At 42.4% G+C, this 24,220-nt stretch overlaps 1 protein-coding gene across 1 annotated transcript in view; it reads left to right on the top strand.

Moving 5' to 3' along the window:
- Positions 1 to 24,220, top strand: part of ITIH5 (inter-alpha-trypsin inhibitor heavy chain 5) — a 50,583-nt gene that overhangs the window by 1,810 nt on the left and 24,553 nt on the right. Inside the window, exons 2-7 of the mRNA XM_069801567.1 lie at positions 2,068 to 2,112; positions 6,125 to 6,288; positions 7,508 to 7,615; positions 9,624 to 9,874; positions 17,947 to 18,116; positions 18,681 to 18,797. Coding sequence (XP_069657668.1) covers positions 2,068 to 2,112; positions 6,125 to 6,288; positions 7,508 to 7,615; positions 9,624 to 9,874; positions 17,947 to 18,116; positions 18,681 to 18,797 — 855 coding nt within the window. The remainder of the gene's footprint in view (positions 1 to 2,067; positions 2,113 to 6,124; positions 6,289 to 7,507; positions 7,616 to 9,623; positions 9,875 to 17,946; positions 18,117 to 18,680; positions 18,798 to 24,220) is intronic.

The raw sequence follows: 24,220 nt of genomic DNA, 5'->3' as shown, positions 1-24,220 counted from the left end.
GGTATGGAATATCCCTTTGGCCAGTTTGGGTCACCTGTCCTGGCTGTGTCCCCTCCCAACTTCTTGTGGCCCTCCAGCCTTCTCACTGGCTGGGCATGAGAAGCTGAAAAATCCTTGACTTAGTCTAAACACTACTTAGCAACAACTAAAAACATCAGTGCGTTATCAGCATTATTCTCATATTAAATCCAAGATATAACACTATACCAGCTACTAGAAAGAAAATTAACTCTATGCCAGCCAAAACCAGGACACTTTTGAAGGAACCAAGTCATACAAAGCCTTCTTATGCAAATAAGCAAGCAAACAAAATGTGTGTGTGGTGGGGAAAGGTAAAACCAGTAAACAAATTCCCAGTTTCACCAATTAGTCAGTAAAACCCACTGTGACCATTCCATACAAGATGACAGGTGGATTTGTTCCAAAAGGTAATCCTTCAGTAAAAAAACATACTGAGGACCACTGATCTCTCATCCCTGCCTCTGCTCCAAGCAGGGCCAACTTCACAGACATTTGTCTGGCTTGTTTGGAAGTACCTACAGTGATGGAGACTCTGCAGCCTCTCACAGCAGGCTCCTGAGGTGCTTTACGTGCCTGAAATAACAGATCCAGACAGAAAGTTTCTTCCAAAATTTAAACTGCAGAGAATTCTTCTCCTCTCCTCTCCTCTCCTCTCCTCTCCTCTCCTCTCCTCTCCTCTCCTCCATCGAGAATTTCCCAAGGGGGCTGTTTTCCCTTGGTTCTAATTTTACAAGATGTTGGCTAATATAATGCAGAAGGGAATAATAAAGATTCTAGCACAGGAGACTTTAATTTCTCCATTGGGCTTTCCTGAGCTTTTCAGTGCATGATATAAACAGACATAAAAACATCTCTTTGGCAAGGACTGCTGTTATTTCAGTGTAAATCAACAGAAAGGGCAAATCAGGTAAAAAAAAAAAATCATTGCATACCTCTGCTCTCTGGAGTTTCACTGACATTTTAAGAAGTCACTTGGCTTCCCTCATTGACAAGACACTTGTACTCTCTGTTTTGGGGAGGGATTTGATTTGGAGATGTTGCTAAGCTGAGAATTACACCATGTGCAGGGAAGAAGTCAGAGGAGTTGTTATTGTGAAGGGCAATACAATGACTACGATTGCATTGTCATAGGTGAAGCACTTTGTTTCATAATAAAACCTGTGGCTGAGTTTAAATACCTTTATTCCCTTTTTGCACATAACTAGTGCTTCTCTGTCACTGCACAATAAATTCACAGTAGCTGTGGAGGGTTTTTAGGCAACAGATCTGCTGTTGAGGTAATATCGGTAAAGCTGAAGCCGTAACACTAATTTACACAAGTCCTCCTTTGGAGCAGGTCCACACATGCAGCAGAATGGGGTTATGCTTGCTAAGCCCCACCACATGGGTGCTACGTGTTAACCTGGTTGCTGCTCTAGCTCGAAGCAGCCACACTGTGCTGAGCCGAGGACAGTCTCAGGTGACTGGGATTGTCATGCCCTCAGCCCTCTGCCCAGTGTCTGTAACCCATGATGAGTGCTGAGCGCTCTTGCACAGGTGAAGACCACATCTGGACTGGGGAATGAGCTTTGGCTTTTACTTACCTGAGGATGTAGATGGGCCGTGCGTGGCATTTGATGAGCATAGTGGACCATTTAGCAGCCCTTCTCATCATGTGCCGTATGCCATGCAATGGGGCAAAGACAGTGACACAGAGCTTTTGCGTGACTCCATAGGAAGCTATAAGGGAATATACTGCCAGGGCCAAGACACAGCATCCAGGTCTATGTCTAAAGGCTGAGGTCCCTGTCTTCATATAGAGGGTCTCTTGACAAGTAGCATTTGCAAAACACACAGTACGTCCTCGCCTGCAAGAGCCGCATTCCACTGCTGAGCTTTGATCAGTGGGTCTGTTAATATAGAAGAGATTCAGGTTTTAATTTTAACCAGAGGAACATTTGAACCTGGCCATGGGTAATCAGTCACGCAAACCCATGTCTGGATTTAAACAAGTGACATGTCTCTGTAAGTTGACTAGGCTCCATTAACTCCCTTAACTCTTTGCAGGTTGCACGCCGTGTTCCAAGACAGGCCAAATTTTTGCAGAGGCTGGTACGTATCACACTCTGTCTTTATTTTACCTCATGGGAATTACATTTGCTCTATGTGTATATGTGTGTGCATTCCTGCACCCAGGAATGAACTATGATGTCAGTGGGTGATGGTAGAGTGAGATTCTAGGTAAAAATTCTGCATTTTGATCAATGCAACAGGTACAGGTTCTTCTAATACTTCCCAATCCATCTTCCTCACCTCAGATGTAGAGAGAGCATCCAATGTTGCAAACCTTAACCATGCAGTGAACATAAGCCTGATGAAATCTCACTGAATTTGAAGAGAAAGGGAGAGTTTGCTTTGAAATTTGAAGATCTCTGTTCTCTGTCCGAAATTTACTGAAGAAAGGAAGAAAACAAGGGAGCCAATATCCTTCTTTCAGCATGGGAACCTAAGTTTAGATGTACAGCAAATCTATGAGATCTGGCTATATTGCTGCACTGAGAGTTGCACAGCTTAAATCAAAACTTTGGCTAAAGAGGCAGCCAGTGAAATTGCTGTTCATGGCCAGTTATTTTTCTGGCTTTTCTGAGGGATGGGGTTTCCCAGTTGAGAACTGGAGGAACTCATTTCACACACTGAGCAGCCATCACGTGTTAATAGCTTCTGATCCCTTTGATCTTTGACAGATTTGAATCAGCAGCCTAGAGGAGAGCAACTCTCAGTCTTATTACCAGTTTATTACTTCTAATCTGAGATACGGTCAATTTGTTTTGATGAAAGCAACTGATAAAGGTAAAACATGGAGTATATTTCATTTATCTTCAGCTCTCTTCTGTCTTTTCCATTTGATGTAAACAAGCATAAAATCATTTGTTTGGCAAGAAAATTTCAGCTCCCAGTTCATCATCATAACCAGGACACCTTCATAAAACATCCAGCCAACCTGCCTCGTAGCAGTGTGCTAATCTGCCACCTTGGCATTCCCTAGCTTTATATTTAATAGGGATAATAAATCACAGTAATAATAATATTAAACAAATGGTTTGTTTTGTTTTTCCCTTTGTGCTGCCTCTCATCTTCTGAAGGCCTTAATGAAAAGCGGAGAAAACAAACAGGCATTTGCGCAGCTGTAGGTCAGAGCATCAGGCGCTGATGGATTGTGCAAGAGCTCCAGGGAACGCACAAGAATCGCAGGCTGGAACTTGGGCTGCCCGCCAAGCCTGACCTAGCAACCTGTTTGGAAACTGCCTCTGCCCCCACCGTTTATATTTTCTGTATACAAGGAATGGCAGATCCCTTCCAGGGATGGGAAGATGAATCAGTTCTTTCATCCTCAGTTGTATGTAATGCCCTTATTCAGTGTTTGCTTTCTCCAACAGTAACTCCTAACCACCAGGAGGAGGAAGAGGTGTTGAATGCCTTTTTTTTCATTTGTTTTTGCTGTTCCTCAGTCTGTGAGGATATCAGAGCTGGAGCTTGTTTAGTGAGATAAGAGAGATATTACAGAGATCAGTTGAAGCCAGCAAATAGTAGATTCAGCAAAAACCCCTAAGTGATGTGGTTCTTCATATAAAATATCTTTAAGCTGTGGAACTCCTTGCTACAAGATGTTGTGGATGCTAAAAGTTTACATGGATTCAAAAAGCAGCTGTGTAAAGTCACAGGAGGAAAATCCACAGAGCTTTACTAAGCACAAAAATATCACCCTTGGTTCAGGAGTTCCTTCAGCCACAAATTACTGAAAACTGAGACAATATTTCTGGGTAGTATCCATGCAGGTTGGACTCATTTTACACTCTTCTCCAAGCAGGTACTATTGATCTCTGCCAGTGATAGGCTACAGGGTTAGAATTGCTTTTGTTCTCACCCATTACAACCATCCTTATGTTCTTGTCATAACAAGGGCAAGTCCGTGTCCTCTGTCATATTCTGAAGACTTTCTAACTTCAGGTGAATCCATCACTGCATTCACAGTGTTAGACTCAGTGTCAGATCTGTCACTGCAGAACCATTTGTATCTCAAGTAAAAGGCAAAGGGCTTGATCCTCTTTTGCTGTTGAGCTGTCAAGTACGTTTGAACCCACAGCTTATGATGAAATGCAGAACATGGGAGTGGATGCAGAAGATCTGGAACCAAAGAATTTGCTGTAGCTTCAGATTCTTTTACTTCTGTTATTAAATCCTCTATATCTCTTGCTATGCCACAGGCAATTAGTGGTATGGAAGACTGAAGAAACATCAGCTCATTACATCTGGAAACATTCCTACAACACTACTTCTGATCAAAACTCCCCATCCACTCCACCTTCAGGATAATGAGACTGTAAAGCTGTGCCTATGTATCAGGGAAAGTCCTAGGAATAGCAGGGTCTAGTTCTAATCAACAGCAACAGAATAATAACCACTAGTGGCCTAAGGAGGGGACATTAGATCTGAGCAGATGTGTTCTAGTCTAGATCCAACACACCGAGCTGTCTGAAATCAGAGAGACAAATCACACCCTAAAAGTGCTAATTTCTTGCCATTGTGCTCCACGTGAGCTAAGCCTTTGCTAAGCAGGATGTACGTGGATACAGAGCACATCACACATTGTCCAGCTGTTATCCATCTATCACAATTAGATTTATTTGAGACACATTTATCAGAGTCCTTCCATGCCTTGAAAGTGTAGGCAGGTGGGGCTTTATTCCAAGTGTCTCGACAGTTTTGTGTTTGTTTCCAATGGATACTCATTCTTCCATTTGCTTGGAAATCACTAGCCCAGCATCTTGGTTAATTGGATGCTCACTTATTACTGCTTCCAATGCCATCAGCTACTGCAGGAATGTTCCTGTTTCATACTTGCTCATACAAACACTTGTTCCCTTTGTTAAGCAATTTGTCAAAATTACTTGTGTTTGGAAAAAAAAAATCCTGGAAGTACATTTGACGAGCACGTTCTTGTCTTCACAAGTCTTGTGTGACTGTGACTTTTTATCAACCTCAATAGGAAGAAGTCTCTGGTTTAGTGAAGTTGCTCTGTATTTGCAATGTATTTTACTCTTTAGTTTCCCTCTGCTTTTGATGGTTTGGTCTTTGTTTAAGGCAACATACAGATTTTTTTTTTACATGGGCTGTTTATAGTTAAATACACTGAAGCCTTCCAGGAAGAAAACTGTTGAGGTCCCTGGAGACATTGCTGTCAAAAAACAAGTTAGACTGGAGAAATGCTCCAACCCAGGACTTCTGCACAAAAACACATTCCCAAGAAGCAGAAATTGGCTTTCAGCTTCCATTGCTACATCATGCGTCATTCATTGCAGTCTCTGCTGCTTCTCTGCTGGAAAGCATCCAGTGTGGGCTAAAAGGCTTAAAATATTTTACTTGAGACATCACGGTGTCAGTGTTTCTTATTAAATCTCTTCCATCCATTGCCTGAAACCTCTAGGATGGATTCTCAGCAGAGGAGGACTCAGTCAACTACATTGACAGCATTTTTTCTGTTTACATAACTTACAGATCTGACTGTATGAATTTGAAGATGATGCTTCGTACACAGTGACCTTAGTCTTTCAAGAGGTCTTACATCTGCTCTTGTGCACAGTCTATGGGGCAGTTCCTCTGACATCAGTTCTGGACCCTATGGGGACATATTTTGGGCTTCTCTTCCCAGGCCATAAGGGACTAATCCTGATCCTCTCAAAAGGTCAGCGTTGAAGGGTGCAATTTAGGATACAGGTGGATTTCATCAGTGTGTTTCACAACATAAAGGCTGGCATAATCAGAGCTCTCATCCTTCCTGGACCCTTGGCAGGCATTGGAGAATGACTGTGGCCTTTGCTCTTGTGTGTGAACAAAGGCAGTGCCACATCTCTGGTTTACCTTTTGCGGCTCACCTGATATTTTAAGGGCAAGCCCACCTTGCCTGACTGTTTTTCATAGGGGAGTCTAGTACTCCCCATAGGGTGTTACACCACTCATAGGGTGGTTATTTGCTTAAGCATATTAAGTATTAAAGCCATTGAAACACGGAAGGGGTGGGTTACCTAGCTGTCACTGTTAATAGATAACCTTTTGATACCTACAGGAAACCAGGCCTCGGATGTCTGAATTCACTGTGAGATCCACAATCATTTCTCGGTATGCTTTCACCACGGTGTCATGCACAATGGTGAACAGCGGATCTGAGGCACGTGAAGGTGTGTTTGAGATGCAGATCCCAGCTGCAGCCTTCATCTCCAACTTTACCATGTAAGTAAGTAATGCTGACAGCTGAGTGGACAATGGTTCTCCCATCCCACAGATAGCTCTCTGAAATTTCAAAAACTAGCTAGTCTGCAATAGGGCTTTTTGCATTTCTTTGGGAAAAATAAAACAACACTTATACTGTACTCCACCCAAGACTAGTCATGGCCCCAAAGCACAGAGCAAGTCCTTGGATAACAGGATGCTAAGATTCAAGCCCTCAATGTACATGGGGAAGAAAATTATTCTATTTCCCATCTGAGTGTGTTTTAACAACTTCCTTCTCCTCCTCTCTCTTTGATTTGGACCAAAAAACCTCTCCTAGCCCTCAGAAACCTTTCCAATTGAAGTTTCAGCAACACTGGCACATAATAGTTATCTCACCTAACTCACTGTGGTGCCTAAGAAGCTCCTTGTTGTTCCAAGTTCTCCATGCTGTCAATGGAGGAGGAGAGTCAACTCCAACTAGCAGATAGGTTGACTTGCTGCTGGAGGTGCTAGTCATTCTCTGTGTATAACAGAGCAAGCAGAGGGCAATGAAGCTTATACTGAAATGACTTACTAAGGAATAAATTAAGCTCTTGGTTTCAAAAACATGTTTGGTTTGGTCATGCTCAGATCTTCCCTGTGCGTAGATATTGGGGCCACAGCTTCAGACCTGACCATAGCAGATAGGGGACCAGCTCTTTTAGAAAGATTTCTATTTGGTCTGAATAGGAGGAAAAACAGTCTTTTGCCATTGGCCAGCCAAAATATATGTTAAGGGCTGTTTCCTTATGGAATCCATGGCCCTGTAACTCATTCCCAGGGAGAAGCATTTTAGTTAGGGAGGCCGCTAATTGAGAGCAGTCATCCTGAAAATTGCGATGTGTATTGACACAGATGGTGGATCCTAGACCAGACAAAAAAAAAGTGCTCATTGGGATTCTTGGCAATTTCTTTGTTTTCCGGTTTGCATCCTTATGCTTTGGAGGTTACCTACTGAATTGGCATTTTAGAGGTGTAAATTCCTGGACTAAAAATATACTCTGCTGGTATAACCAGCCAGGGAACTTCTAAGTTTGCTTCTGTCTCAGTGACTTGGGTGGACTCTAGGAGAGTTACACCAGCGGCACACTTAGCCTATTCATATGTGCACAGTCTGTGAACCCTTCTACAGCAAGGTGCACAGCTGTCACTGTCTATGGGTGCAGAGTGGTCATGCTGACATCTCTGGTCTCTCCAGGAGCATTGGCAACAAGACTTACTATGGAGAGGTCACAGGGAAAGAAAAGAAACGTAGCAGCGATGACAAAGCAAGGCACAAGAAACCTCCAAGCCCCACAGATGGAAGGTAAGTGTTGTGCATTTGGCTGTGTTCTGGGAAGTGACATACTCTCCTCCCATCTTTATTTTGGCTGCTTTGGCATACCCATCTGTGGATTTATAGGAAGAAGCAGTTAAATAGAACATTATCTGCACTGCCTGGTGTCATTCCCATACTCCAAGTCATGTAAAATTGCATGTGGCCTTTTCTAGCCCTTTTACACAACATTTTCACTTCCAAGATGCTCCAGGATGTACTTGAGAGGGAAAGAAATCTTATTACTTCCTGAATAACAGGCAGGACAATTAAGGCACACAGAAATTCAATGAGGTGATACAACTTCAAGACGACAAAGTTAGTCAGTGGTAGAACCACAAGTAGCCTTTTGAAGTCACGTTTACTTGCCCTGTTCTCAGTGCTTGACTGTGTTTAGTCCTCTTGGCCAAGAACTGGCAGAAAGTCTCATCCCTTTAATGATCTAAAAGCCTGTATGTTCACTTGAATGCACTTCTTCAGCAGCACTCTAGTTCCACAGGTGCCCAAATTCCCCCAAATAGCTCTCAAAGATATGGACCATTGGATGGATTTTGCTGCTCTGGAAAATCCTACAATATTCTCAGTTACCTGGGATAGTAGCAATATTCCAGCATGAACACATGATCAGGAACAGCTGAATAGACTATGATTTTCAGACCAGAGAAATGACGAACTGTGCGGAGGAAGAGGTCTGACAGAGATCTGAACTCATGAGTGATATGTGGAAGTAGAATAAGGAATTTTTATTTTCTGTCTTTCATAGAAAAACTAGAGAAAATTAAATGAAATGATCAGATGTCAGGTTCAAAATGGCCAAAATAATATATTCTTCACATAAATTGTGTTTCTTGCCACTGGAAATTGTGGATGCTAAACTTAATGTGGGTTCAAAAAGTGACTAGATGAATTCATGGTAGGAAAAGTCCATCAGAAATCTTTAGCAAAGGATGCTGTCTCAGGATCCAGACACAGACTGGCAGAACCTGAAAGAGTTCTGTATTTCTCTTGAAGCACTGTATTTCTGTCGTCATGCCCTGTTGCATCCTCTTCTGTGGGTGATCACTACCTGTCATTGTTAGACCACTGGTATCACCCAGAGATGTCATTCCAAGTGCCCTAAAGGCTAACCTTAAAAAAAAAAAAAAAAAATCTTATTTTATGTAATAGAGAAATAAAAGTCTCAAATCCTTTTCAATACTCAGTACATTGCGGGCATCAGCAAAATCTCACATCAGTGAGTTCTGAAGTTATCCCTACATGGCATTAAAAGTTTCCATTCTTGTTATGTGGCTTTTTTATTTTCCATTCATAAATAGTGCCTGGCATCATATCAGTGCCTGGTAGCTGGACACTACAGTGCACTGTATGGGAGGTAGAGCATATTAGGTTATCTCTGTTTAACAGAAGGGCAGCCAAAGCCAATAAAGTCTAAAGGTGGGAATTCATCTCACTTCAAATTAGTGAACGGAAAGCTGACTGTCAGTTGTATGCTGGGTAACTAATGTCACACTGTGGCCAACTGGAGAGAAGAGTCCTTTTAGAGAAGTGTCCAGTGGTAGAATTGTCTTAGGGGTCCTATTTCTCCCCATTGAGTATGTAGCTATAAACAGCTAATATTAGGGAAGAGGCATTCATCTGTACTTTGCTTAAGATATTGCAATGAGTCCACAGTGCAAAAGTCAAGAATTAAATATGGGTCTAGCAAATCCTCTGTGTAAGAAACCAAGAGACAGCCTTTCCTCTGGCCCTGTTCCATGTTATACATGTCTGTCATATTCCTTTCTGTAAGAAGCCATCTAGTCTGTTAAGACCTTTCCTCCAGTGGAAACCTCCTGTGTGCCTAATGCTTTGTGAAACATTATGATGTTATCTTTCTTGCTGCTTTCACATGATAGGAAATACCTTTATTGGACCAACAAAATCCAGATTCATCATTCACTGGAGGAGGTGGTGTGTGATGTGCATGGGGTGTGAAGGTGTCTTTGGATTTTCCTTCCAGGGAGAATGGCTATGAGACATTCAAAGCTTCTGTCTTCATTCCTCGCAAGATGCAGGCCAGGTTCCTACTGCATTATGAAGAGCTTTTGCAAAGGCGACTGGGAAAATATGAGTATACAGTCAGCATCCGGCCCCAGCAGCTGGTGGGGAGGTTACGAGTGGAGGTGAACATCCTGGAGAACTCAGGCATAGTTTCCCTGGAAGTGCCTCCTCTCCGAAACAGCAAGCATAAAGGCAATGGGAAAGTTGAAGGTAAGCAGAGATTTTATGACCCATGGTTCTGTTGCTTGTTGGGCCTTAATCACTTCTCAAAAAACTGGACTGGCGGTGTTGGGAGTTCTCCGAGGCAATCTTGGATGATTGTGTAGACTGGTGTTTTGTTCACTTTCCCTCTGCTCCAAATGAGGCATTAAACAAACCCCCAACATAGCATTAAAGCAGCATTGTCTAGGATCAAGACTGTATTAGAAACTAGAGGACACATCTCATGAAGACAGCAAGAAAAATGAATGCTAGCAGCTCATTAAACATGAATTATTCTGGCAAATTCAAACTATGCCTTTGTTTAGAAATATACTTTTTTTACTTTCCCTTCTTAACTCTTGCTGTACTCACTGTATGACAGGTACATTCCACCCCAGAGGTGGCTGCATTTAAGTGACAAGCAAGTCTATAAGCATTGCAGGCCATCAGCAATTCCTATTTAGAGATCTCTCATTCACTGGCAGGGCAATCTTCAGGTTCATGAAAGCTGGTATAATCACTACAACATGAAAGGGATTTCAGGATTATGAACTGTGCAGTTCAGTGGTGGGAATTCAGTCTTATCATAAAGGCTGATGGCTTTTGTTCTATTTTCTATAGATGACTGTGTCTGTGGTATCTGTGCATAAGCATGTGAGAACTTTGAAGCTTAATGAATATAGGGCTCATCCCATTCAACTCAATAGGATTTTTTTTGCTATTGTCTTTACAAGCTTTGAACTGGGCCTTCAGGCCTTGTACTCGGCATTTGAGCAGGCTCTTCCCTGGCTCCCCATCTCCTGGGAACTGTTTATTTGAAGTGAATTGTTTTTTCCATCCATCCCTGCCAAGGCAGATAGGAAATCCTGCATTTTAGAACATGGGAAATTCCAAGAGGAAAATCCATGTTTTGCCAAAGCACTAAGTGCAGTGTGAGTATCTACTCTTACCCCCAACTGTCCTTGCTCGCTGTTCAGACAGTGTAAAGGTAATTTTTCTAGTGTAAACTAACAGCAAGGAGCACAGGATACTGTGATTGTTACATGTTGACAAAAAAACCCTCACCAAAAAAAGAGGGTGAGTCTGACCTGGAAGCAGGATGTAGAGTCTTGTGGGACTTGATCCTCAGTTACTCTAAGTGACATAATGCCAGCAAAATCAGTGGAGCTGTTCATGTCTGCCAGGTAAAGATCCTAAAGCATGTGAACTGGAGTTAAACTGATTGCTCAGTGTGATCCTACTGATTTCATCCAAATCACAGTGAAATCAAGGCTCTCAGTGACTTGGACTAGCTTCAGGTCAAACTTCATACAGCTAATTAGTGTCTCTGCTGTACATCCATGCACTGTGTGATAAATGTGCTCTGCTCCTCATCAAGAGAGACAAGAAGCCTTTTTCACCTGTCAGGAAGTATCACAGTGCATTGTGGCATATGGTTTCCTGCAAAACATCTGGCATTGATCAAGGTTAGAGACAGACTAAGCAGAGCAGACACACTGTTGGTCTAGTGCAGTATGGAAATTCCTGTATGTAAATGACATACAGGGAAAACTCTTGTAACTTGCTCTCCAAATGGCAATCTGTGAGCACTGATCATTCTTGGCACTGTGCTTCAGATTTAAAACAGCTCATATAAAAATGGGCCCAAGCTCTAAGATTCCATAATCCTTCCTAGCCAGTAAAATGTGTATAAAATAGATGTCCCATTTCAGGATGGGTAAAGCAACTGAAACTCCGATTCCCTGTGCTTCATCCTTGCCCAGAATTTAATTACAGACCCTTTCTATCTGGAATCACCCTATATAGTTGGTGAAAACTGTTTGTTGTGATGAAATCACTGCTATGGAAGTCATTGAAATGCCAAACACACTTTTGGGGTCCAACATGGGCAGTCAGGAGTGGGTTGTGTCTCTGCCAGATCAAGTCTTCATTGGTACTCAGGTGAGTGCCACTCAGATGAGCGTATAGGGTTAATGAATTCAGTAGGTTTGCTGAGCTTCCTTCTGATCTAAAGTAAGATGAGGAGATTAGGACACTACCAGCAGCCAGACAAAAAAAAAAAAAAAAAGAATTGGCAGAGGGTCTCAGAAGGGTCTAATATAGGTCGCAGAGGACAGCTTGTTTTGGACTGGGCGGGGATTTATTGCTTGTGACCTCTTGTGGCCAACAAGATCAATCACACTTGGAGCAGACAACGGGAACTTCATACCTTCCTAAATACAAATGGAAACCACAAGAATACTCCTAGGGAGGGCGAGGCCAAGGCAAGGAGCATTTCACTTGGAAATCCACTATATTCCAGTCGGCTGTCATCTCTCAAGCTTGATCCAAAACCATCTGAATCATTAGATCCTCCCTGCAAAGCCTTCTTGCTCATATGACACCTAAAGACCCAAGAGCATGAGATCTGCACATCCAGTGAGACCTCCAGGGAAGGCTATGGGTTTTTAAGTGAAAGGTGAATTGTGACTCTTACATTTAAAGAGTGGCTGCTTGGCAGACAGTTTGCAAACTAGGAGTAAACCAGGAAAAAGTGTCTGGTCTCTTCTTGGATTCCTGTGGCTTAAAACTCTTCAGTATCACTTGATTGGAGAGCATGGTAGCAATCTAGTGAGTCAGTGGCCAGCAAAGGATGCCAGACCAGATGCTGCCGTACTGTGTTACCTGTAGTGTCCCAAATGAGAGGTCATGGCTTAAAAAAAAGACCAAATAAGGAATGGAGGCCTGCACATTGGAAAATGGTACTGCCTGACTGGTTTGAGTTTGAATATGTCATGAAAACTCTCTTCCTCAATTTCCTGTGTTTACAAAGATGTCTATAATATCTCACGGTCAATGATAAATTGTGAGATTTTGATAAGTATTAATAAATTACCTTGAGAGTATTGGGTGAAAAATGTATTGTGACATCAAGTCATCAGGTAAATGGCATTCTGAGTAACATATCCAAAGCGCCACGAAGCTGAAACCATTGTGAAGAATGACATGTAGCTTCACAAGTCATTTAGATAATTTTGACTCTGACTGACCTGGATAAGAAACTACATTCTTTTTCTGAGTACACGTCCTGAAGATCCAGTGTAGGATAGGCAAATTTAGTTGAAAATCAAGTATGGCTTTGGAGTCATCCACAGCACCAGCTGATGAGCACCAGCAGTGATTGATGTTCATAACTGAAATGCCAACCTGTTGTGGCAATAAACACTGTTAGCAAAACTAATGAAAAAAACCCAAAATGATAGTTTAGATGACCAAAAGTGGAGGAATGGCCGATCTGCCTTTATTTTATGGACCAATCCTCTTCCTTACATTTGTGGTGCTTTCTACATGTTATCCATAGAGCCAATGTACCATGCAGGAAGCATAGTGGAAAAAACAATAGCTCTGTTTAATGGTCATTCAGGATTTGCACTTTTCACTCCAGCCAAACTGCTAGTATCCATACAGTCTGTGATGAGCAGAAGAGATAAAACTTAAAGCCCTATAGAATGAAGATGTCCCTTGATGAGAAAGAGTGAGAAACAGTGTAGAAATCACAGCAGTAGGAGCAGAAGCAGTAAAGTGTCCAATTCTGCCTGCTTTTGGCTGTAGGAGCCCAAGATACAAAGATTGGACTTGGTTTCACAAACTTCCAGTGATTTATGAGCAGTAAAGCTGTGCTTTGCTATAGATAGAGGCTCTTGGAAAGTCCTGCGTACTTCCTCTCTGAGTATGGAGCAGAGACAATATGATGACAAGTCTTTCCAGGATATTTCCTTTGTCAGAGACTCCTGCGCACACAGCTCCATCTGGGAGTTGTGTTTTTCCCAAAGGAAGACATCAGGCATGTGAGTTTTGGCAAGTGATCTTTTGGCATGTGCAGGTGTTGTCTTCTGCAACATACAAACCCCCAAACAGGAGACATTGAGGCCAATGATCCTGGCCTTCTCTGGTGACCTCAGAATGGAGCCATTTTCTGAATGATGTCCTAGCCAGCATCCTCAGGGATGACTGTCCTCATCGTTTTCCTCCAGTGCACCGGTGTGAAAACTAGTCATGGACTTGGGCAGGGAGATACTAGGCTGCTTGAGAATGACTTTTTCTCTTCCAAGTCATAGGTCTCAGAAAGGTTTTTATTTCTTATCATAGTTGACCAGAAGTTTCCACATGTTAGTGGAGGATGAAGTTTGCTTTTGAGCGCTAATACTGACTCTGCCAGCATCCAAAATAATTTAGGTTTAACTGTTCATCATGTGAGGACTACAGTTTCATATGAAAAATGCTTTTTTCCTGCTCTGTTTACTTCTTTAGCTGAATTTAGTGGAAAGTTTGTCTAAAGGCCCTGTTAACTACCTCAGTATGAGCACAGACAAGCTCAAGTCTCTGGAGCTCATACATGCTCTGTACTCTGCAATATCTCATAGATTTTCCTCTCAGTGACTTGTTTGAAAAGAACTGGGCCAATAAACAGAGGAGAGTAATTGTGATCCAGATATCAAGTGCTGCCTAAAAAAGAAACCTGGGGAAGAGATAGTTACTGTATTCAAATATATAAAAGGTTGCTGCAAGGAGGAAAAGAATACTGTGCTTTCTGTGCCAATAACAGAAAGGACAAGAAGCCATGGGCTTATAATCCAGAAAGAAAAATGTAAATTAGACATCGAAAATGTCTAATAGTGAAAAAGTGAAGCTCTGGAAAGGACTGGCAAGGGCAGGTACTGAGTTTCCATTACTGGAGGTCTGGAGTGTTTCCAGACCATATCATAAAACCAAGTAGGAAGGGATTTGATCTGGGAACGTGGAATGAATTAGATAACCTGTATTCCAGATGTGATTTCTATTATTCCAGGGAAAATAGGTATTTTGGACCTTTTCTATTAGACCATGTTTTGGTTTTAATCTCTGTCCTGGAGATGGGAGATGAATGGCTATGAAGAAAATGGGAGAGCTTCCCTAGCTATTCTTGTCACTGACAATGGCTATGTGAGGCAGCCTTGGAAACCTCTCCAGGAGTTCCTAAAGCACTGTCTGTGTTACAGGGGATGACATTTCTTACCTCCAAAGAGTGTTTTGAGGAGTAATAGAGGAATGCAATGTGATCCACATAATCCCATCTAGATTCCACAGTGCTTTACAAAACTGGATACATGTTAGTATGCCCATTGAACAGATGGGGAAACTGAGGCATGGAGTGGCTACCTAACTCAGCTAATTTCAGATGGTCAGAGTCCATAGAAATGCTAGGACTGGAACTCATGCTGTTGTGGTGCACAGCATATTGTGCTCACCCATCAATGTATTTACGGCAGAGAAACACAGAAGTGAAGTCCAAAGGCCACAGCCACAGATGTGTATGTGCAGTAGGTATAAGGAGAGAGCTTCTGTTTCCAGTGTGAGACTGACTTTCACTAACCCAGATGTGATGTGGTCAGGCAGCTTAACCAACGACAATGCTTGCTTTTCAGCAGTTGGGGAGAAGTAATGTAAAACCTTCAAATAGATCAGAAAACATAAATGAACTGTTAAGCCATTTCTATAAATTCTGGGCATTTCCCACATACTGGCAGTTAAATGGGATTTTGAAAGTGATAGAAGACAGATGGAAAATCCAGGAAAGCCAATACAAGGAAATCTGATGCATTGTGTATTAAAAACATATTACATCTGTTGATTCATCAGATCAAAGGGCAGCTGTAAAAGTAAAAACAAATCAAGATGGAGGTAAAATCTTACAGAGCTATTGATTTATGACTTTTCTTTGCCAGGAGAAATCTGAACCAGATTTTAGAAAAAATGTCAAAGCTCTGGGTAATAATTTTATAAGCCCCCTTTAAGATCTAACACTAGTGTCCTTAAGTGATTTCAGTGTACTGGCTGGGAGCTCTCTCTCTGTTTCCATCAGATGGATGGATTGGAATTGGCATAGTCAGAGAAGCCATGATGCAGAGTCCATTCTTGACTTTACTGAAACTGAGTAATATCTGTCATTCAGCCTCCTTGGTAAAGACTTCTGCTGATGAATTTGTTTCACATTCCAGGTTCTCCAGCTATAATTTATTTCTGTAGAAGTTGGGCCTATGAGAAAACCCTTCCTTGCCTCAATAGTATGGTCTTGTGCCTTGTCTATTCAAATGTACTCACAGGACAGCCATAAAAGTAAAGCCAAATTAACACAGAAGTAACATCCTAGAGTGCTATTGATTTATGACTCTTACTTTCATTCCTTTGCCTAGAGGAGTCTAGAGTGTACATAGCACTTCAGAGTAAATGGCATAGCTTTGGCTAATCATTTTATAAACCCACAAGAACCCTAGTCCTGGCATTTCTGTGGACTTTGACCTGTGGGAAGTCAGGTGAGTTAGGTAACCACTCCATGCCTCCATTTTCCTACTTGTTAAATGGACATAACCATATGTATCTGATTTTCTAAATCACTGTGGAATCTGGGTGTGAGGTGGATGGTGTTCAATGTTGCATACAGATGTCACGTTGCATTCCTCTAATGCTGCTTAAAGCACTTTACAAAGGTGAAGAAGTGCCACTCCTCATTACATAGACAGTGTTAGAAGAACCTCTGGAGAGGAGCTCTTTCCAAGACTCCCTGCACCTTGCCATTGTGATCAGTATTGTTAATGGGGTATAGCACATAATTAAAATTATCCTAAAGCAGATGTCTGGCCAGATGTATCATACCCTCATCTCCCTTGACACTCTTGACCTGATCTCCATTGAGCATAATGGGAGCCTGGAACATAAACTCAGACATAGGTACTTGCATTGTGAACACCTAAATTGAAACTGAATCTCACCCATCTTTTCTTTTCCCTGCCATACCACAGACTTTTTGGGCCATCTTTGGCAAAGATTTGAGACCACCACACACAGTATAATTAAGCAGCTCGTTCCCAATATTAATCAGCAGACGAGCAGATATAATAGAACTTCTGTGCCTTGGTGGAGTGTTGGAATAATCACTGTGAGACTTGAAGCACCTGAGAAGAACATCAGCTGAGAACCTGTTTTGGTGTTTTCAATAGCTAGTTAGGATAAGTGGGAAAGCCATCAAAATCTGGGGACGTTCAAGGCCAAAAATCTGACCTTTGGTCAGATTCATGTAAGGGTCTTTACGGAGTTCAGAGGGAATGAACGGCTGGCACACCAAAAGACAATAAGGTGGGATTTTGGCCACATAGAGAGACAACAAGGAATCTCCATATGCCTCAATGTTAGAAAATGAACACAGCTAACAAGACAAGCAGAGGTTCCTTCAGGGTGACTCAGACCTAAATTATTGTCTTTCTTTGAAAGACCTTCTGAAAGGCACGTATCTCTTTATTGACTCAGGAAGGGCTCTCAGAGATTAGGGTGAGTTACATCTCAGGGATGCAGTTTGCATGACTGCGCTAGCAAGTGTTGGATTTTGTCTCAATCAGCAAGACTGAAATTGCAGCAACTATACTGACAAGTCTTTGCTGAACATAAAGGCAGCTAAGATGACTTGTTCAGATGTAGACATTACACATAAGATGCTTGTCAGATCAAGCAATCAATTAGATCAATCCCACCTCACATGCCTACAGCACATCTGAACAAGTCACCTCAAGAACTCTTTATAATCAATAGGGAGAAATCTGCAGTATGATTCATCTAATCCTAGAGGAAATGTTTAAACAGGTCAAGTGAATCATACTTGCATTGACTGGCAGGATCTCAGGTATAGGATCTGCATTCTAGATGTCTAGAGTTGGCTGGAATGAATATCACATACATGTCTGAAGTTGTGTGTTCATTATTTATAGAAAGCAATTAACAGTCATACAGAGAATATATGGCCTTCAAGATCAGTGACCTCCAAAGAGAAGTGAGCACAGGAATTTTGCCTAAACATTTATATCCCTGATAGCACTCCAATGTTGGTTTCAGTTTAGAATTAGAGGGGAGGTGTTATTAAGTTCTTATTTTATTACTGGTGAACTGAATCTTTAATTTCAGTATGTAACTATGCTAGTTGACCTGACTCCACAGTAATACTGTGTGTGCTGTGCTTAAACATCTGTAAGACAATGGGAAAAACTTGTAATATTGTGGTTTTATCTGAACAGGTGATGTTTCTCCTCCTCCTTCTACTGTAGTTGGACATACCAAAACCTTAGCTAAAGTTACGTTCAATCCCAGTGTTGTCGAGCAAACCAGGATCGCCCGAAATGGCATTTTGGGAGACTTCATAATTAGATATGATGTCAACAGGGAGCTGAGTGTTGGGGATGTTCAGGTACTGTACACATGACTCATCTTTTCTGTTTTATTAACTATACCTGAGATGGTTCAATTGTCTTGCATGCTCCAAATGTCCTAGAAAATGTTTTCCAAGTGAAGCCTACTTCTCCATCTTGTAAGAACTACCCAGAATAAAACCAGTCAGTTGGCAGCCACAAGATGTACTTAAAAACCACAGCTACCTACTTCATTGAGTTTCTTTTTCGTATCTGCTTTTCAGTTTCTCAATATACTGGCTGTATATATGTGGACACAAGGCCAGTTCCCCAAATGCATGTTTTGGTTCTGATCCCTGGGTACATACATTATATCCTTACTGCATTTGGAAGGAAACCACAATGTCCACCATGGAAGGAGATGTGGAGAGCTCCAGTAGGCTCCCCCAGTCTGGATAAACAGGGGACCAGGATTAAGCGGGATACTAAGGAGCACTCATATCCTCCAGCGTAGACACAGACATTGAAAGCAGGATCAGGTGTGCCCAACCAAATATCCCATAATATGTGGAACATTGCATCATGATCTGCCTTCAATTCCTGACTTCCTTGCTCTTCCACAGATTCTTAATGGATATTTCGTGCACTACTTCGCCCCCACAGATCTTCCTCCATTGCCAAAGAATGTTGTATTTGTGCTTGACAGCAGTGCTTCCATGGTGGGAACAAAACTGAAACAGGTGAGATCCTTGCATTTATTATAGACTGGTTGGTTGTAGGGTTGCAGAGAGCTTGGTTCAGACTTTGTCTCACCAGATGGGGTCTTCTGCAAAATGTTTGCTGTCTGAGGCAAGAGGAGGCTCTGAAAAACCTCAAGGCGAGATGATTTACCTGCAATGAGAAATTATCATGTTAGTGGGAATGGGATGGGAACAAGAAGTGCAGAGGACTTCACTCTGTGAAGAAGGTCAGTGCTGTCAAAACAGAGCTAGGATGCTGCAGATAGGATTGTCCTGGGCAGTTCTGTTCTGGGCAGTTTGAAGAGAGGCAGAATAGGGAGAATTCCCAGCAAAGTACATTCAGCAGACCATTGTATCCAGCTTAACAGCAGAGAAAAGATACTGCTGTCTTTAAATTGCCTTGGCAAACCCTTAGCAATATATATCTCAATGGGTTCTGTTGAAAGAAAGGTCAGTTTGTCCTATTTGAGAATCTGAGTCTTTCAGCACAAATCTCAGACATTTTTCCAGGGCGCAGATCTTGACATGAGCCAACATACCAAGCTGAAGGGCACATCACCAATGCTTAAAATTGACCTTTGACATGAAGGGTTCAGGCTGGTGCCTAATCATTTTTGCTTCTTCAACTCTGAGCTGGACAGATGGAAACCACCTCCAGTTCAGGAGCCAAGTAGTTGGCTTGGAAGGGCACCATGCCTGGGGGAATATACTCTTTATCTCGGCACAGTGTTATCAGTCTAAACTAGAAGCAGACCGTGCCTGGGGAAATATACTCTCTCTCTCAACACAGTATTAGCAGTCTAAACTAGAAGCAGAGATTAATTAAGACTTCAATTCTGTTCTGAATGATTTGACAGATATATCTCAGGTCTGCACTCACGCTGGAGAGGTAAGTCCCATTTCCATATTATTTATCTGTGCAGAAAAGGAAAAAAGTCCTGGTAGGGTTAGTATTGTTTCCTTCCATTTGAAGACTTGCCCCATAGGCATGAGATACGAGAAGTTAGTTGCCTTCTCCCTGTTGGATGGCCACATCTTTACTTTTTACTTTCTTACCATGGCTGAGCTAAGGACAGTGGAAAGTGACACTTTCCACATAGGTTGACACCAATATGGGGCAGCTTCAGCTTGTATGGATGGTGTGATGTTGTACCTCTACTAGAATGACTGAATGCCAATGGCTTGGACTTGTATCTTGGCCAGTTAAGGAGCTCTAATTCGTCCATTCAGGCTCCTTGTTTCTTGGTTGCCTACCTGGAACATGGTGATATTTCTGGAAAGTGTGGTTATTTGAAAGTCTTTTTTTTTCCTTGGCCACCAACACTAGCCCAAATGTCCTTGACAAACACAGACCATGGTCATTCTCTGACAGTTCTCTGTCTTTGAACAAGGATATTGGGCGTATATATGCCTTTCTCTCTCTGCTAAAAACTTGACTATCTGGTTTCAATGGTGGTCACAAATCTTAATTTAGAAGCTGTGTCCCCTATTAAATCAAATTATTTCCACTGTGAGCTAAAATGGAGTATGACTTTTAAGGGTCCTAATCATCTTCCTCAGTAACTGGAGTAGCAAACAGAGAGCTGTTAACAAACATACCTAGTACTATGCTGAATGAGGTCTTGAATGAAGATGCCTTTGAATCTTTACAAATTCCCATGGACAGAGCCTGGCTCTTGGCTTTCTGTTATACTTCTGCTGAAAAATGTCTGCCTTGCCTCGCAGAATAAACAGATACTGCACAAATGCACCCAGTCCTGCTTGCTGAAAGCAGACACTCAGTGATACAGCACTGAACCAGGGAGATTAAGGCTCTGAAGGGCTTTGGTGCTAGCGTGAGCTGTGCAAGTAGTGCCTTGGGTCAGCAGATTAACCTTGTACCATGAAAGCTTTTATTCTACTCCTGAGTGTATTAGTATTTCTTTTTCATATACTTACTAGAAACAACATGGCCAAGGATTAACCCTTGAAGGTTACTTCATAGCCTAGCCAGCTCCTACTGCTAAACATACATGAATCTCAGGCTAATTAGCTACAAATAGGTGCCTCTTGAACCTGAAGTGAGAGACGTATCTAGCCAGAACATTTGCTGAGGGTGTACCGAATTTTTTGCCCTGTTATCTCAGATATACTCTTTTTATGGAGAACCACTGGTACTTTATGGAAGAGTGCTATGTGCAGGAAGCTCTGCAGGAAGCAGATTTCAACTACTCCAGAAAACAGAACTTCATCGATTTATGACCTAAAACATAAAAACCCCACACTGATTAGTCAAGGAGAGACCAAAATCTAGGACTGGCTGAATAATATCCCTCTTTTGGTTCACTAAGAAAGTGTGATCAGTTACAGCCATGACCCATGTCTGCTCAGTGGCCTTTTTACCCAACCGTTGTTGTTATTAAGATGTTTGTTAAATTACAGACACGTCCCCCTGGTGGCAGGATACATCTCAGCAGAGGAAATGCCTCCGTTTCTTCTCTGGGACTGTTGCAGCTGTGGTGATCTGTGGTGGTGTGTAGAGAGCTGGGAATTCCCATGGGACTGCCTTTCTTCATTTCCCTCTACTGAGTCACATGCAAGATCAGCTAAAAATACAGTCAGTGCTTGTAAAGAGTGCTCTTGCAGGTCAGCTGCCGTAACTATGACAAAGGACAGTTTTTAGGGTTGTATAAGCAAGGATGAGAGACATCAGCTGTGCACCCTTTTCTATAGTAACTCGAGGAGATTTTGTATTCTTTACTCAACCGCTTTCATGAAGTTAATGGCAAAGTGACTCATGTGGGGTCAGGATTTCATGCATCCTGCAGTTCCCACAAGCTAATTGTGAGTCATTTTTTCTTTTCCTTTCCCAAGGTTTTCCTTTTCCTACAAGAATTTTTATCTGTTCATGCCACCCCTTTCTTCCTAAGATATCTCAGTCTTTGAAGCAACAAGATGTCCAGAACCAGTTGCAAAAACATATAGTGAGACTGGTTGATCAGCTTAGTTCAAATCATTAAGACCGTTGAGACATTCCCCTCACATCACTGAGACATATATTAGCTTTGTGGGGAAGATCAGCTGATGTGCATATTCCTTCTGCAGTTTTCACAGCCTCTGAACTCTGGTGATGTCTAGCAGACTCAGATGTGTTACAGCAGTCCACCTCCACTGAGAATCTAGGCCTTTGCGACAGTCACCTTCTAGCACTGGCAGGGAGATAAAGTTCAGGAAGAAACAACCCTTGAGCATGATGATAAAAATATTCTTCATGTGGTCAAGACTTCGCACATCATTACTGCTGTCCCACTGGCAAGGAAATTACTGTTTTTGTACTCATGAGCTTTGTTCCTTCATTTGCAAAGAGACAGTAAGGTCTGTGTGGAATAGTTCCTTTTAACAACTAAGGAGCCAGAAGAGCCTGGGGAACAGGTTATATCTGCAAGGTTTACTGGGAAACAAAATGACTTGCCCTTTGAACAGTCTGACTTGCTGATTTTTATGGTACCTTTGGCCAGGTAGAGGGGGACATAGAAGATTTACATTGGTATAACGGAGAAAGAGGGGCCAGTTATAGGTTCACCACCTTGTGATTACCATTACTTTCCCCAGCTTCACTAAACATAGTGAAAAACGACCTTTATCAGCCTGCAATTCAGTGTTCTAGAACAAGCATGTTCCAAGCTATGAATGTGTCCACAAGACGATGGATTTGCAGGTATTTTGCAGACATGCAGTAAAATGTAGTTGTTTCAACCACAGATTCATTTCACCTTACCTTTCCCACAGGCAATAAATGCCCACACACTCAGTTAAACAGTTGGCTACACCACAACCCTGGCAACTTGTCAATGGTAGTGTGCCAGACTGTAATTTTCTTTGAGGTTAATTGTGTTAGGAGGAACTCAACTGAAGCTGGGACCTGCTGGGAGTTTGCAAATGCTTCAGTTTACTTGCCTGCATCCATCCAAGGGACACTGTTGGTACCCTTGATCTGTGACCCATGCTGTCTGAGCCCTTCTGAGGGCCCAAGTGTCTTATATACACATATCCCTAAACCTCTGTGCCTCAGCACACAAAGTCCCACTGAGTAGTTTCAGGGTGGTGAGAGAGCGGACAAACACCTCAACACTCAATGTTCTCACTCCAGACTCCACTGACTTCTGTTGGTTGCTGCAGAGCTGGCTGCGAGCCTGTTGACTACTAGTCCAAATAACGGCTGCTGCCCAGGAGAGCTGCCTTAAATCACCAGGGGACTTTGGAAAAAAAGCTAATTCTAATTACAGCCTTTAGTGAGTTTAAAGCTGTGAAGAGGAAAGATTTGTCAGCTTTTCCATTTCTATTGGAAAACAACAGCCCGAGTGAATGAAGAGCTGTATGGAGTCTTCCCAGCACTGACAACTTCATGCAGCTGCCTCCTACTTGTGAATACACAACAGCTGTGTCATCTCAGTCCTCCCTGTAGATGTGAATACAGAATACAGGAACTACTACAGCAAATAAGATGCGAGGTTCATATAGACCTTAATTGCCCAGCTCCACAAAAGGTGCAAGTACCTGTCACACAGCAAAATAATCTGCCTTACCCAAACCCTAAAATTTATAAATAATGACAGGGTCATACAGAGAAACAAGTAACCTTCAGAGCAAGATGCCGTCAGATGTTCAGGACAAGGAGCATCTGCTTCTGGTCTCAGGACTAATAGCCAACATGCCCCCAGCTAATTTGCTCCATGCTGAGGCAGTAGAATTAGACACAGAGTTTCCCAGGAATACCCAAGCCCACCTATAAATAGCATGTCCTTTAATTGGGTTCAGAGTAAATAGGATGCAAAGGCGGATGCAAAGGCAAATGCAGAGTTTGGCATGGAGGTGCTGCTGAGGCTTGAATTGAAACACCATGAAGACACTGAGAGTTCTCCCAAGGGTTTCAGTTGGACCTTTGCTGAATTCATCAAAGGATGAACTGAAAACAGGTGCTGCTGAAGTGGCAGACACAGCCCAGTGATCACCAGGCAAGTCCATAGTGTAAAGGAAGGGGCTAAATGAAGCTGGGAAGTCAGTCCATGGATCAGGGTAATTGAGGTCTATGACCAGGCACAGCTGTGACAAAACTAGAGACAGCTACAGCATAACTGTTAGTCTGAGACTCAGACTAGGACTGAGGGGCCAGACTGGAGTTTAAATGGATGGGAGTGTGGGTGGAGGCCCCAGGTGGGGCTGGTCAGAGCCATTAAAGCCTATTAGTATACTCAAGGCCCTGACCTACATGTGCAAGTCTATGAAGCTGTAGGTATGGGTTTCTCTAGTAGTCTTTTCCAAGTTGGAATTGTGTTTTTGCAGTTGCTGGAGCAATACCTGGAAGCCAGACTTGGCTTCCTGTTTGTGTTTTCATCATGGATCATTTATGTGAACTTAGGTAGGTTATTTTCTTTGTCTGTGCT

The sequence above is a fragment of the Haliaeetus albicilla genome, chromosome 14 (genome assembly GCF_947461875.1).
Source record: "Haliaeetus albicilla chromosome 14, bHalAlb1.1, whole genome shotgun sequence".
Lineage (NCBI taxonomy): Eukaryota > Metazoa > Chordata > Aves > Accipitriformes > Accipitridae > Haliaeetus > Haliaeetus albicilla.
This window is presented reverse-complemented; position numbering and strand designations above follow the sequence as displayed.